The 15,415-nt window shown below is 39.1% G+C and overlaps 1 protein-coding gene across 3 annotated transcripts in view; it reads right to left on the reverse strand.

The window, feature by feature from the left end:
- Pcnx (pecanex homolog (Drosophila)) overlaps nucleotides 1–15,415 on the reverse strand; it is a 114,955-nt gene that overhangs the window by 6,138 nt on the left and 93,402 nt on the right. For all 3 annotated transcript variants that reach the window (XM_013507164.1, XM_013507162.1, XM_013507161.1), the window contains 6 exons: nucleotides 11,130–11,383; nucleotides 8,018–8,248; nucleotides 5,795–5,895; nucleotides 4,825–4,975; nucleotides 3,351–3,581; nucleotides 2,319–2,593 (listed from right to left, as the gene is read on the reverse strand). In XM_013507164.1, coding sequence (XP_013362618.1) covers nucleotides 2,319–2,593; nucleotides 3,351–3,581; nucleotides 4,825–4,975; nucleotides 5,795–5,895; nucleotides 8,018–8,248; nucleotides 11,130–11,383 — 1,243 coding nt within the window. The remainder of the gene's footprint in view (nucleotides 1–2,318; nucleotides 2,594–3,350; nucleotides 3,582–4,824; nucleotides 4,976–5,794; nucleotides 5,896–8,017; nucleotides 8,249–11,129; nucleotides 11,384–15,415) is intronic.

Consider the following 15,415-nt stretch of genomic DNA (forward strand, 5'->3'; position numbering starts at 1 on the left):
AGGAGAAGGAGAAGGAGAAGGAGAAGGAGAAGGAGGAGAGGAGGAGAAGGAGGAGGAGGAGAAGGAGAAGGAGGAGCAGGAGGAGAAGGAGGAGAAGGAGGAGAAGGAGGAGAAGGAGGAGAAGGAGGAGAAGGAGGAGAAGGAGGAGGAGGAGGAGAAGGAGGAGAAGGGAAAGGGAAAGGGAAAGGACAAAGGAAAGGAGAAGGAGAAGGAGAAGGAGGAGGAGGAGAAGGAGGAGAAGGGAAAGGACAAAGGAAAGGAGAAGGGGAAGGGACAGGGACAGGGGAAGGGACAGGGGAAGGGACAGGGACAGGGGAAGGGACAGGGACAGGGAAAGGGACAGGGACAGGACAGGGACGGGACAGGACAGGGACGGGACAGGGACGGGACAGGGACAGGGACGGGACAGGGACAGGGACAGGACAGGACAGGACAGGACAGGGATGGGATGGGACAGGACAGGGACGGGACAGGGACGGGACAGGGACAGGGACAGGGACAGGGACAGGACAGGACAGGACAGGGACGGGACGGGACAGGACAGGGACGGGACAGGGACAGGGACGGGACAGGGACAGGGACGGGACAGGGACAGGGACGGGACAGGGACAGGGACAGGGACAGGACAGGACAGGACAGGGACGGGATGGGACAGGACAGGGACGGGACGGGACAGGACAGGGACGGGACGGGGACGGGGATGGGGCCAGGGACAGGACAGGACAGGACAGGACAGGACAGGACAGGACAGGACAGGACAGGAAAGGAAAGGAAAGGAAAGGAAAGGAAAGGAAAGGAAAGGAAAGGAAAGGAAAGGAAAAAGATCACAGCTGTAAACAGAATTCTTGCCGGTATCTATTCGGTGACTCTGAAGTATGCAACTCCTGAAGCCTGACGTACACCATACTCGAGCACACATTACGAGGCATGACTGTGCACCTATCTCTTTCTTTTTTTAAAGAGAAAAAGAATAAAACAAAATTTCAAATCAAGATAACAGGAGGGTAACAATGGTTAATACATTGCATACTGTTATTTTTAAATTACTCAAGAGTACAAAATACAAGCATTTAACTGTCTGAACAATATTAGCACAAACCTTTTTATTGTCTCTGTCTTAACTATAGGGCAGTGAGTGGTCCTGGTTGGCTGTAACCGTCTCGATTGGGCACTGAAAGCCCCGTACCCCAAGAAAGGCATCAGTCTTAGGCAAATCAGAACAGGTAGGTACACTGTCTCTATTTATTCTTCTTGGGGAGAAAGAGTTTGACCTCTTCCAGGTCAATTCCAGGTTAATTCCAACCTCTTCCAGGTTAATTCCAACACAAGAGGTGATTTTTTTTTTAAAAGAAAATGGCTTTGAACACCACCCTGGCTTACATCATTCCTCCTGTTCTGACAGAAACTGATGTTAAAATGGTAGGACTTACTCTTTAAGCACTGAGAAAAAAATTAAAAACATTCAATTAAGAGTTTGCTGCTCTAATCACCAGCTCTTGTTTTTCTTAAAGTCTGATATTTAAGAATCTGAAAACAATGTTCTGCACTTTTCATACTATGCCAAACTATAATGTTCCTAAACCCTACACTGTAATTTACTAGACAAAGCGCAGAGAAAAAACTCGTATGTGTACTTTGACACACTGAAGATTTGAGACTTGGGTGATGATTAGATTGCTGCACAAGATGGGAGGCAATGGAATGCACCACACAACCAGGAGTTAACATGTGCAGAGCACGCCCCCTACTGCTGGAACACAATGATACAATGGAACAAAGTAATCAACGCACAAGTTTCTTATGTTTTTCTCTTAATTTGCCCTGTATGATTGGCTCACACATTCTAGTACTGGCAATAACACTACACCAGACTCAAAAAACTAAAAAAGGAAAAGAGAATTGTGCGAAGTTCTATCAAATACTAGAGCAATGGTTCTTTTCTTTTTCAATTTTTTTTTAAAACGTTCTCACTACAGAGTACAGGCTATACTTGAACTCACTATGTAGCCCACCTTGGCCTTCAACTCAAGTGATCCTCCTGCCTCAGCCTTCCTAGTGCTGTGATTTCAGGTATGTGCCACCACACCTGGCTCTAGAGCAATAGTTCTTAATGGAAATTATATGTTACATTTATTTCATGAGATTTTAAAGACAATGATGCTCAGAGCTGCTTCCCGAAGTTCAGCTATAATGGGTTTATATTGCGCCACAGCAGCTATATTTTTTCTACAAGCTTCCCTGGTGAGCTAGTACACACTGTCTAAAACACAAAGAAGGTCAGGATACACACCACTGAAAAACACAACTCCATGCCTTACCTGTGCCAAGTCGACACTACAAAGTTTCTGATATTTCCCAAGCTGATAGGCCCTCCAAGAATTTCTTTGAGCTGCTCATGGCTGTCGGAGTAAGAGGTCGTCAGGGGAGAGACAAAGATGGGGTAGCCAATGGGCTGATCACAGGATGAGTTTATCATGTTTCGTAGAGCTTGCTTTGCATTCTGGATGCTACCTCTCTCTGGGTTACGGTTCCGAAGAAACACAAGTTCCTGCTGTTGCCCAGCCCAAAGACCTCGGACACATTCCTTGTTCACCTGGAAACCAAAACACACGAGAGCCAGTTAAGAGGCCAAGAATACAATTCAGAGAAAGAGAAGAACAGAAGTGAGAGTGATACAAAAGACAGTGCTATGAAAAGCTGGAAAAAATATGAGTAGACCACATCTGAAAAGGAATTAACCACACTGTGCCTTTGTTATTGGTGCACTGTTAAGTAAGAAGCACCTACAGAGTCCTACTCTGCCCCATAAAAATACCTTGTACAATGAGAAGCAGCATCTTTTCAAGTTGGATGTCAGCTGATTAAATGATGTTGATAAAAATAAATCATTATAGACTACCCAAATAAAACAGAAACTAAGCCCCCTAAAGCTCTGAGATATTTAGGTACACACATCCCCTGGGAAAAGTTAGAGTGAATCATTTATAGTTAGCACTATTAAGCACAAATTATGCTATTGTTTTGTACCCTAGGAATCACAATATATATATTAGCAATACCGTGCTGATTTTTTAATAGATGCTGCCCCAATTGCATACATAACAGATAAAAGACCTGACATACACTGGATAAGAGGTGCCAACACTGGAGTAAACAAAAAGCCTTTATAGCACCTGAGAAAACTTCAGAGAACAGAGTAAAACACTGACTATGCAAGTAAATTAAGTAGACAAGAAATGCTAAGGTAGTATGGTCCTTTTGTTTTCTGTAAAAAGTTTCAATCACTGTAAAAAAAGGAATCAAGTTATCCAACTTTTTTTTAGACACAAACAAATGATTACAAAACTCACCTTAATGACTCTGAAACTCAGGTAGCGTCTGTTGAGCATGATGATCTTGTACTCATTGGTGCCATCATCCATGACGTGCCGCAGGGCAAGCAGGGAGGGGGAGTTGGCAAGGACTGCGCTCCGCCACGCGGGGTCCCCTTCGTGGGCGATCACAAGGTTCTTCTCGTGTGACACGATGGCTTCATAGAGCACAGTGGGGTCGTCGTACTCATCTGGGGAAGTGAAGTGATCCTACACAGAGAAATATAAAGTATCTGTAGTTTTTATAGGAAAAAAAGACTTCTATGATAACTCCTATCAACATATTAGTATTATTAGGAGTAAAATTACAGCCTTAATTATAACCAGGCTGGGAATTGCTATACTAGCTTTGTGAACATTTAATCTTATTCAAGTATTTCCTTCCATGGAGCTTAAAATGTGAACAATTCTGAAGTTTTAAAGAATTTTAATCTGAGGTCATTATCTTTTCCTTTTAAATGCACTGAATTCTGCCTTAAAACTTTAAAGTCAGTGTAAATAAGGACAACTCTATTTGACCTCAAATGAGTATTTCCCCCATTGTCTTCAAAATAGAATTCCATTTTCAGAGGTTTTCAAATATCCTTCCACTTATTAGTAATGCTCCTGAAGAGTATGGGATGTTAGTATAACTCTAATACTTTAGATTGTGGAGTCTAAATTCTTTAGAATTGCAGATTGAAGAATAATGCACTTTTTATTCTGTGACAAAAGCACCCATCAGACCTGGGCACAGCAAACCCATTCACCACCTGACCCTACCATCCACGCTGATAACTGGAGTCGAGTACAATGATTCAAGGATCTCAAGCACTTCTTTTTTATTTTCTTTTTTGAGATGGGACCTTACTACATAGCCCAGGCTGGCCTTGGAGCGGCCCTCCTGCCATCAGCCTCTCGAGTGCTGAGATTACAGGTGCATACCATCATGCCCGCTTCAAAATACATTCTTGAAATGATCTAGGATTTGGAATGTACTGGGGCTCTCATTTTGATTGTACTGCCCTACTAGGATTATTTAATGAACGCTCAATCTGTCCTAACCTACTATTGTTCTATGTAACACAGCAAACAAAACACACAGCTTAGTAACAGCAGCACTTACTCCACTCCTAGGCATTAATTACTCTGCATGTGGAGTTTGCAGGCCTTCACTCAGGGAAGAGGTATGAGTTATAATCACATAAAGTTAAGTATTACAGGGGTCAAAGACCTTATTTTCAACTTGTCACTGCCTAAGTTCATAATCAGATTGGTTACTCTCTAATATTAGTAATCAAATTTACTATTTAAAACGCACGTTCTGCTTTTCAAGATTTACTGTCTTCCATGAACCACAGTTCTCTGGTGCAGATAAGAGCTCTTCTCTGCTAAAAACATTCAGCAGAAGTCAAATGAAGAAGTAGCAGGTGCACTCTACTAATGAATTAAAGAAAAACACTCATCTTCTTACCTGATGAAGTTTAATGGACATACGAATTCCAGGGACTACTACTTTTCTCAGCAATTCCATGTCAGCAAAGATCCATTCATCTCGGATTGAAGAAATACGGAAATCTCCTTTAAACAGGGCATGCAATCCATAGAGGAATGACTCTAAATTACTGTTAAGATTGGAGATAAAAGTTCACATATTTTGGCAACATGTTCATGACACTGATTCTTACATCTGGCTGTGCATCAGAATCATCTGGGAGTGTTTTGAAAATACAGATTCCAGAAATTCAGGTCAGAACTCATAAATCAGAATCGTAAGAGGTCCCTGTTTGACCTGTGATCTTTGTGAGCCACTGTTAAACAGTGAATCCATGAAAAGAAATAGTAAAGAGCCCATAAGTTAAAATAAACTAAGCAGTCCAATGTAAAACATATGATTACAGGAGGAATTTAAGATATGAACTTCTTGGGGCTGGGGATACAGCTCAGCAGCACCAGCGCTTGACTGCAAGCCCAATGTACTGAGTTTGATTCCCTGTACCCCCCACAAATATGAACTTAATTCTATCTCATTTGGATATTTGTCAGGAAATTCAGTTTACTTAGAGTCCCAAAATCTAATACACAACTACATTAAAAATATGAATGCACTGGACAAAGAATACAAAATGAAAAAATAAAAGCAGGTGAGTATGTTAGGAAAAATATACATTATAGATGAGAGGTAGATCAAACTTCGTAAGGTGATAATACCGTAAAATGTCTTATATACACAGTATCGTTAGCAGCAGCTATTCACACACGTGAATTTTAAAAGACAGTTCTGTTAACCACTTAGTAGAACTCAATCATGTTCAGCAAAAAGAGCTACAAAAAATGAAACTGAAGAAGACACTGGCAATGAAGTAATGAAGCCTCTATTAAAACAAGTTTCACACTTAAATTTGGCTTTCTATACTTTCTGAAAAACAGAAATGCTTGTTTACCTGGACATATGGTGGGATGCAGTTCCCAAAGCTCTCCGTCCCAGAACACAGAGTCCATAACACAGAGTTACCAGGGATGAATCTTTGTCCACATCCAGTGGCTTTAAAAAAACCAAACAATAGCTATCAGAAAAAACATGTACATATTTAAGAGATTGGGAGATATATAATCAATAAATCAGAAGGAGGAAAAAGAACTCAATTAGTACACATTGAGAGAAGAAAAGGATAAATTTTTATTTCTGTGCAATAAACACTACTTTAGAAGAAAACTGTGGAAGGAAAGTATGAGGCTGCTTCTTAATACTCTGGTGAGGGTCCTGGGGGCTGGAGTCAGCAGATCTCATCCCTAGGCAGAGGTCACTCTGGGAATGGTGACTCAGAGAGCAGAATGCACCACTGAAGGTGGTGGGATGATCTTGTTCAAAAAACAACAACAACAAACTAAGAACCTAAAAAGAAAACCGAGCAGATGACAGAGTATACAGCTGGAAAAATGCTACCAACAGTTTTCTTCTAAAGGGATAATAATGAATAGAACATATATGAGGCTGACCTAGTGATAACAGGTTCTCTGAAGAGACTGGGGATACTTATGTTTACCGGTAAACCTTTTAAAGATATGATATGTCAGCAACCAGTGGGCTTTCTTGAGCTAAGTCCATGACTTCAGTAATAATCTCTAAGAGAAGGGTCTTTAAATTTAGGTATGCAAAGTCCTGCTCTGAATGAGTAGTGAGCTCAATATCATCTAAACCAGAGAAGGGCTATTAGAATAATAGGACCACTCCTCAAATCCCTCAAAAAGAGAGAGAACAAGCTTTGAGAACAGTATCCCCAAGGAATTGAGAACAGTATCCAAAGCATTTAAATGTATTTCTTTTATGAAAAAATAAAACTGGTTGTTATATATTTGAAAGAAGTTAAACTTTGTTAACCTTCTCTATATCTAGATATTGCTTGTTGATCTTTCTTTGAGCCTCTCAGGTTATTTCATTCTACTTACTGTTACTTCTATAAAAATATGCTATCCCGATCAGTGCTATGTTGCACATCCAGTACAACAGTTTGAAAGAAATACTCAGAGAGGAAGTACAAAGATTCCCTCCCATTCTTACAGATGAAGAAAAGATGAAAAATGCTGACGTGACAAGGTGCCTTAAAGTGCACGAAAAGTAAGGACTAAACCAGGTCTTGGCTCTGAAGATGACCAGTGTGTACACCCCAAACCGTGACAGAAGCACTGGTTGTTAAGGTGTCTCACTATGCTACACGGTGTCAAGGAAACAGGGTGCTGCTGATTCACATACCCAAGGCGACTGCTTGGAAAGCAGCACTGGTAGTAGGAAGGAGCTCTAATCACAGCCCTTGGTACTGGGGTTATGTTACGCGAAGTCTGTGGCAATGCTATGAGAGTCCTAAGACCTTGGAGGAAGAAACAGTTGCCAAAGTCTGTAATTCACCTTACTTTTAGGATAAGACAAGTTGTTCTAATAGAGACATTGGATAAAGACATACCTGAATTAAAATCACCCAGGAAGACTCACATTTTATATCCCCAGCCTAGACTTAAGGAATCGGAATGTTCAGGTAAGACCAAAGAATCATTTGTGCTAGTCTAGGTCATTTTTTAGTTATAATATTGAAGATTCTATGGTCTAGATGTATAGTATGTAAATACAGTAGCCACTAGCCATAGCAGTTATTATATTTAAATCAATTAAAATTAACCAAACTTAAAGTCTGATTCTTTGTTCTTGGCCACATTTCAAGGGTTTACAGCCAAATGTGATACTAGACAGCACAGGATACTCTCATCACCACAGGAAGTTCTAACAGACAGCACAGGTCTACACTTTGTATTTAGGACAAAGATTCTCAACAATTCTTAACTTTGGTAGTAGCCCGTAAGAAGGACTAGATTTAGAGTGATGTGTGATTTAAATTTGTGTATATACATATTCATGCATAGGATGGAAAAGTGCTGCCTAGACAGTGGGATCAGAGCACCCCAAAAGAACTGAGGAGAGGTCACTTCCCTTAATCTGTTTTGGCAGTGTTGGTCTGGCCCAATTGTGAGGACCCAGACAGGTTCTCTAACCTAGAAAACCAGAAAGAAACAGCTCAGGAAAAACTGACTTCAGAATAACTAACAAGGATATTCTTTCCAGCTTTGGAAATAACTGGATTCAAAGTGCTGCAAATGAAATAAACCAAGCCTACCTTTGCTCTCCGGGAAGAGCAGTACTCTATCCAGTTAAGGTAAATCACACAGAAACTCTCCCTGGATATGCCTGCCAGCCGATGGTCATAGTCTTCATCAATGTTTGGATTAAATGTTGGATCTACATCAACATAATTTCGATCTGCGCACAGACGAAGTCCTTCCTGCATTGTCTCATTAGCCAGCCACTCTTCTAACTTAGAGGAGGTTGTAACATAGTAAATGATACCCTAATGTGGAAAAGAATTCAGGTTAGAGCACATTTTGAACGAACTCCAACTCCTCAGTGAAATAAATTCCAACTGGTTTATAGATAACTCAAAATAGTTTATTTTAGCTCAATACTCTATGTATATATTTTAAGAATGCTATGATATACCTTAGGCCTTTTTGGATAAAAAAAATTTAACACTTTAAAATCACAACCATAAAATTACCAAGGCAACTTGTATCCTACTGATTTTAGTGCTTCTAAATTTAGGCTACTGTAAGAGAGAAAAAACATTGACTGTACTGAATTAATTTTGAAAAACTTTTTATAGAAAGTTATGAAAACCATCTGGTATACCTACGTCAAATTATGGGAATATAGCTAATCATAAAGCAATGAAAATATATAAATTTAGAACTACAGACAGAAAAATGACATACACACAGAGATAAAAAAATGTAAAATCAATCTCACTAGCTTCCTGTGCTGGGTTTAATCAAACAGTGAAAGGAAGGCTCAAATACAGTGGTACTTAGAGGTAACATCATAAAATATGGAAATTTCAGATGAGGGTCATTAAAGCTTACCACACACTTCCTCTGAAAAATACTGGCTTTGCCTAGAAGTTCCCCAGATCACCACTGTGTTGCATTTTCTTAAGACCTTTCACAAATATGGAATATTTTGTGTAGTAAATGATTAATTCTGCCCAATGAGAGCTCTGACCTTTGTCCTTAGATCTTGGAAAGTAATTCTAAGCCTTTGAAATGTGCCGCTTACTAAGAAAAACTTTATGCAGCTGAGACCTACAGTCCCAAGCTATCAATTTGACCCTGAAAAGGCCAAGAGACTTGAGTTTTCTATGTGGGTGGCCCACCATGCCTGCATGACTGCACTCCAATCAAGATGCAGGACACCAAGCTCAAAAGAGCTTCTTGGTCTGGCAATACTCTGTGAATACTGCCACATCGTGATGCTCAGAGAAATAGGCATCTATATAATTCCACTGGGAGAGGACATTTGGGAGCTCCTTACCAGGATGTTTCTGCACACTATTCTTGGCTGAGTTTAATCTGTATCCTTCCACTGTAAGAGGGATACAATGTGAGCATAATGGCTTTGCTGAGTTCTGTTAATCCTTCTAACAAATTCTTAAAACTATGGATGGTTTTGAGGACCCCAAAACTGCAGCTGGTGTCAGAAGCGACGGTGTTTCTGAACTTTGCCAAACTTTGAGTCAGTTTGCAAAGCACTACAAAACAGTAGTTAACAGCAAGGGCCTAGGAGTCAGACACTTCTCACCTTTAAATCCCAAACTTCACTTGGTATTTAGAGGATCTTTAGCAAATAAGCTTCTGATACTAAGTTGATTATTTGTTAAACAGGGAAGTAACACTTCTTTAGAGAATTAAGATACACACAGTTTACTATGCATGTGTATTTGATACTCCTTAGCATAGTGCCAAAACATAAAAGCTTTCAAAAGCTAGCTATTATCATTAACAAACAGAACAAGTTTCACTACAGCAACAGCAAGACTTTTGTAAATACATTTTTACTAACTTTTCTGCATACTGGGGAATTTAAATCAATACTTAGAAGCAAAGCATATGTTCAAAAGTGTGCATGTGTATGTCTTCCTCAAGGAATGGCTAGATTTGAAAAGTTCAGATTCGTTTTTCTGAGTAATGATTCCAAAAGCTACCAGTGCTTTCTGAGTGCCCCAGCTGCCACTGTGCTGTATACATTTCTTCACCCCTCCAAGGCAGGTGCTACTTGTCTCCATTTTGTACATGAGGAGAGGCTCAGAGGTCCAGAATCTCACCTAACTTCCTGCAGCTGCAGTAGAGCTGCCATTTGGTCAGGTCTGACTCTGTTTTTTTTGTTTTTGTTTTTCTTCCGGTACCAGAAGTCGAACTCACAGCCTTGCACTTGCCAGGCAGGCGCTTTTGCCACTGAGCTAAATCCCCAGCCCCGGTCAGGTCTGACTCTGAAGCCCATGCTTTCTAGAAGGTTCTCTTGCTGCCTCATCAAACAACTTTTTCTTTGTAGAACTGCAGCTCTTCAAAGGAGTCTGTCTACAGAGATTTATATTGAGCCTATGAAATAGCTATGCTAGGGATTTGTGTTTTCTTCCCCCAAATAAACATTCTTACTACTCTTTTTGATAAAGCAACTGTTTTATCATTTGGACTTAAATAAGACACCTAACTCCAGTGTAGCGTATGCTATTAGTGGGTTGTGGGATTCTCAATTTTTAAAAATCAAGGACTACATATAAACCACAGGCTTTGTGCCAGTCAGTCTCCCGGACCCTTAAATGTATGTGGTACATAACACACACTCTTAGAACTAACAAACAGGCATCCTCTTACAGTCACGTTAGGATTTAAAATGGAAAGCGGATTTGTTTTTCCTGCTGTATCCTTGCTTTCAACTGAAGCTTTAAACACTTCTCAGTAGTTCAAAACACGTTAGGGATAAGCACATTTTAAAAGACGTTTTCTAGCCCTGAATTTTATGACCTCGGTTAAGAACTTTGGGCTAAGGAGAGGGCTGGTTGAGGCCATTATGAAGTGGGAGAATCAGCGTTTTAAACACCTGAAACATAAAAGAACACCTTTTTTTCCTGCCTGCTGTTTGTAAAAGCTCTCTGGGAGGATCTTTTATGAAGATCAAGTTTTTTTAATGTAACTTACCTACCTAATGTAAGTGGCCTAAGACATGTATGTAAACCTCCAAAACTATTTTGTCTATGTATTTAGAAAATACACAAGAATCTTCATCAAACCTAAAAATATAAACTTGTGAGCACTAAAAAAAAAAAAAAAAGAAGAAAAGAAAAGAAAGGAAAGGAGCGCCTAAATTATCCAAAGCTGTATGTAGGCACATACCCTTACCTTGACGTAGTAAGTGGTGAGCACTTTCCGAAGATCAAAGACCTGAAGCATGGAAGCCGCGCTATTATCAGTGATGCTATAGCCCTCCAGAATATACTTAGTAACTATCACTTCCCAAGCTAGCCAACGCTGGCTGAAGGCAGCATTAAATGAAAGTACGTGAGGAATATGGCCAGGTTCACAACAGCAAAATCCTTCATCTTCTTCTACCCCTTCCGTAATAGCTTCCACTTCCCGTTGTTGACAGTAAGTACCTTTCAAAAAGCGAGACAGAGCCATTACAAAGTGGGGTAAAACAGAAAACGGGGAAATCAATGCCTCTAGGACAGAGGTTTAGAAAAAAAGGACACATTTCATAGCAGTTAAAAGTATGTGACTGCTGTGCTTTAGAATATGCACTACCAAATGGTAGCGAACCCCAGAAACTGGCTGGCTGCATGCTCACTGCTGTAGAATCACAACATACATTAGCACATTACAGTTCTGGGAATTCATGCAGTGACTCAATTTTTTTAAAATTAAGTTTATTGGTACATTTTAGGTACATATAATGATCACAGGCATCATAGGGAATTTGTACCTGTACATGATACACCTTGATTCTTCTCTTCCCCCATTTCCCTACCCTTCCTTCCACTTCAACCCCTCTTCCTCTCCTTATATATTTTTTAAAAAATTGTCTATTATAGTTTATTAGTACACGTGTATAGTGCAGCACATTCACAACCCTAACGGGAGGCTGGCACACGCGCGTGACACACCCTAGCTCCCTTTCACCCTGCCCCCCCACCTCCTGAGGCCCTCCCACTTCCTGGTGCATGTTCGCAATAAACACGGCTTCACTCCTTGTGTGGAGCTGGCACAGGCGCAGACACACCCCCGTCCTCGCCCCCGTCCCCCCCCCACTCCCCTCCCCCTCTGAGAAAGCTCAATCTCCCTGTCTCCTATCATCTGTCTTTTATTTTGCTTTTTATTTTTACTCAGCTTCTCATACAAGGAAACCATGTGACTCACAGATTTCCAAATGAAATGACAGGGCCTTCATACAAATGAAGGCCAAGTGAGTAAAGCTACATCTCCCGAAGATTCAGTTCAAAAAAAGGACAGTGGAATGAGAGCTGAATCACTGCAGACGGACACGACACAGACACATGCACAAAGTGCAGTGTGAGCTCCAGCACAAGTACCACGTCCATGCTTCCAGTAGAAACACTGTGTGTACCGGTAACTTGTAAAAGTTCATCATAATTTATTTTATTTCACTTTTTCTTTTTTTATTTTAAAGAGAGAAAAAAACAAAAACGAGACATAATTTCAAAACAAGGTTATAGGACATTAACAATGGTTATTATATTAATTATTATTATCTTCAAAGTAGTTGCTCAGATTACCCGATACAGGCATGCAAAATTAATCAAACAATATAAGCACTAACTATTCATTATAATTTAATATTCAATACGTAAGTACAAAATTTTTACATTTGTGAGTCTAACAATGGTTGGTACGATTACATTATTGTCACTGCAGATTTACCTGTTGATGTAATTTTAATTAGGTACTGGGTCTTATTATTCTGCACTGGCAAAGAAATCTTTGACATTTCTTTTATACAAGGTATTTACCAAATAGGCATTCTTTGCACTAGTGTTACAGAAGTAAATGCACAAAAATAGATTAAATGTAGAATTAGAATCAAAGCAATCAAGTGTTAGCCAAATATCTTTTCCATTAATGTTAATTTTTATTTTGTTCTGTGGTCTTTCTGCCATCGAATTTGCAAATTTCCTATATTATGTAAAGGCTATAATGCAATTATCTTAATTATATATAGGCACATATTTAGGTTTTTTTTTGTGCATGATAGCTTCTTTTACTTTAAACATGAAAGAATGAGAACATACTAACAGACATAAATGTTTACAAAATAACACAAAAACAATATAAGCAACACAGAATTTCAGACAAGGTGATAGGAAAATAACAGTGGTTGTTGTATTACATATTGATATCTTAAAATTGGTTACTCAGATAAACAAATATAGGCATATATGGTTGATGAAACAAACATTAACTGTTCCTTTCAATAAAACAATGGAAATCAGTGGTACAACTATCTTAGCTATCGCGTGTATACACATATACATATTTTTTCCCTTCTTTCTTTCTTTTTTCTTTTCCATCATCCCAGTTTATTTTTTTCTTTTAAAGGGAATTTTGGGGGGGCACGGGGGAGACTATCTTGCTATGCAGTTCATGCTGGCCTTGAACTCACTATGTAGCCCAGGCTGGCCTCAAACTTGCAGTGATTCTCCTGCCTCAGCCTCCCCAGTGCTGGGATTACAGGTGTGCACCACCACGCCCGGCTAGACTATGTATATTTAAAAACTATTGTTTTGAGAGAAATAAATGGTAGTGGTGTTACAATGAAAGACAAAGCTAAAGAGATTAACCTGGCCAAGCTAATGAGCTATATTGTTTAGCAGTGTAGAACACTCCCAACAATTTTATTATTTCCTTTTCTTGTTTAATTACATTGGCTAAAATTTCTAACATCATGTTTCTTTTGGTAACAAGAAAAATCCTTGTCTTGAACCTCCCAATCACAGGAATACATGTAGTGGTTAACTATTGTACTATACAATACTCACTACAGATAGGCATACACTTACATATTTCTCAACATAATGTATGCAATCTTATAAATGACCTATTAAAGCAATAATGGAGATAAAAGTTAACCAAGTGTTTTCTGGTATCTTGAGATAATCATACTGTTTTTCTCCTATGACCTTTCAAATAGAAGTCTGCTATTTGTTTTCTAATACTTAAATTCAAAAATTAAAGACAGCTGAATTTGTGCAGGATTTTTTTTTTTTTTTTTTTTTTTTTTTGGTACAGGGAATTGAACTCAGGACCTTGTGCTTGCCAGGCAGGCACTTGTGCCACTGAGCTATATCCCAGCCCTTATGCAGGGTATTTTCAAAAAGCACTGCTACATTCTGCCTATTCTAGAATTGAAGAATTCTGCATGTAGAGTTATAAGTAAAATTCAACTAGTTTTTCTATGTTAGCTTATTCATATTTTGGTATCAGTACGACATCAGTTTGTAGCAGCCTTGAGAAGTCTGCTTTCTTTGTCCATGTGGTAGCACAAGTCAGAGTGCAGAACAATCCAATTTCTAGAAGAAGTGTCCTAAATTTGGTTTGTTGTTATTGTTTTAATTGTGGCATCAAATCTATCCCTTTGGTTTTATGTGTTATTTTATTTTATTGGTTTTGTTTTCTCTTCTGGGAAGCTGCTGAAAGGTTTTTTAATGGCAAAATAACACAATGAGAGCACCAGTCACTACATACTGCACCGGTCACTGTGTTGCTGGTATGTAAAAGACGGCTACAACTAGAAGGAATTTGGAAGTTATGACAATGACTCTGTGGAGGTCTTTGTTTAGAGCAGCAGAATCAGGTGACTGGGGTAACTGAATTAAAGGAGAATATTTTCACTCTACCACATAACTCTCCTAAGACTTTACCACCTCAATATACCCTACTAATATATTTTTCTTAGAAAATGCAGTCACCAATAAGCATAAGAATTAGGATTAGTAATTGTAAAAAGCGTTCTGAGGCTTGGGAAGTGAAGTGATTCTACACTATCTGTGAGCAACTACTGCCACTTGTTTCCTGCCTGAGCTGTATCTTTCAGCCACTTAGTGCATTTTACTAGTAAAAATAAGTATCAATCATGACAACCAGACGTGTCAAAATTAGTCTGAGCAAAGAGCGCAAGGTATTCAATCAACACAACAAATTTTTGACATGTAAAATTTGATCTGGAAAATGTTCTTAGTAGAAGTAACACAAAAAGCTTGGTGGAAGCTATAATCAAAAAATGCTGATATAGATAATAAATTGCTAATACATTTTTTTCACATAAAATTTACATGGAAAAGAATCTTGATAATACTGGTACAAAAGAAATGGAAACAAAAAATATGAGCAAGTTTAACTAAGATCAATAGGAAAAGGCTAAAAAAAACCCTGTTTGACCTAAAGAAAAACAACTCAAGATGACGTCAATATTTGAGCAAGAATATAATCATATCTCATGAGAGTCTTGGGATTAAGAGGAGGAAAAAAGGCTTCCATTATTTAGTCAGTCTATGAAACTAACAAAACATTTATTATACACTGACTGCTATGTGATGTAGGTGCTGATAAAAAATGATGCTAAGACAAACGTGACTCCTGCCGTTTAAGGACCTACACTCTTTTTTAAGGACCTA

The sequence above is a fragment of the Chinchilla lanigera genome, unplaced genomic scaffold (assembly GCF_000276665.1).
Source record: "Chinchilla lanigera isolate Chin_1 unplaced genomic scaffold, ChiLan1.0 scaffold00122, whole genome shotgun sequence".
NCBI lineage: Eukaryota > Metazoa > Chordata > Mammalia > Rodentia > Chinchillidae > Chinchilla > Chinchilla lanigera.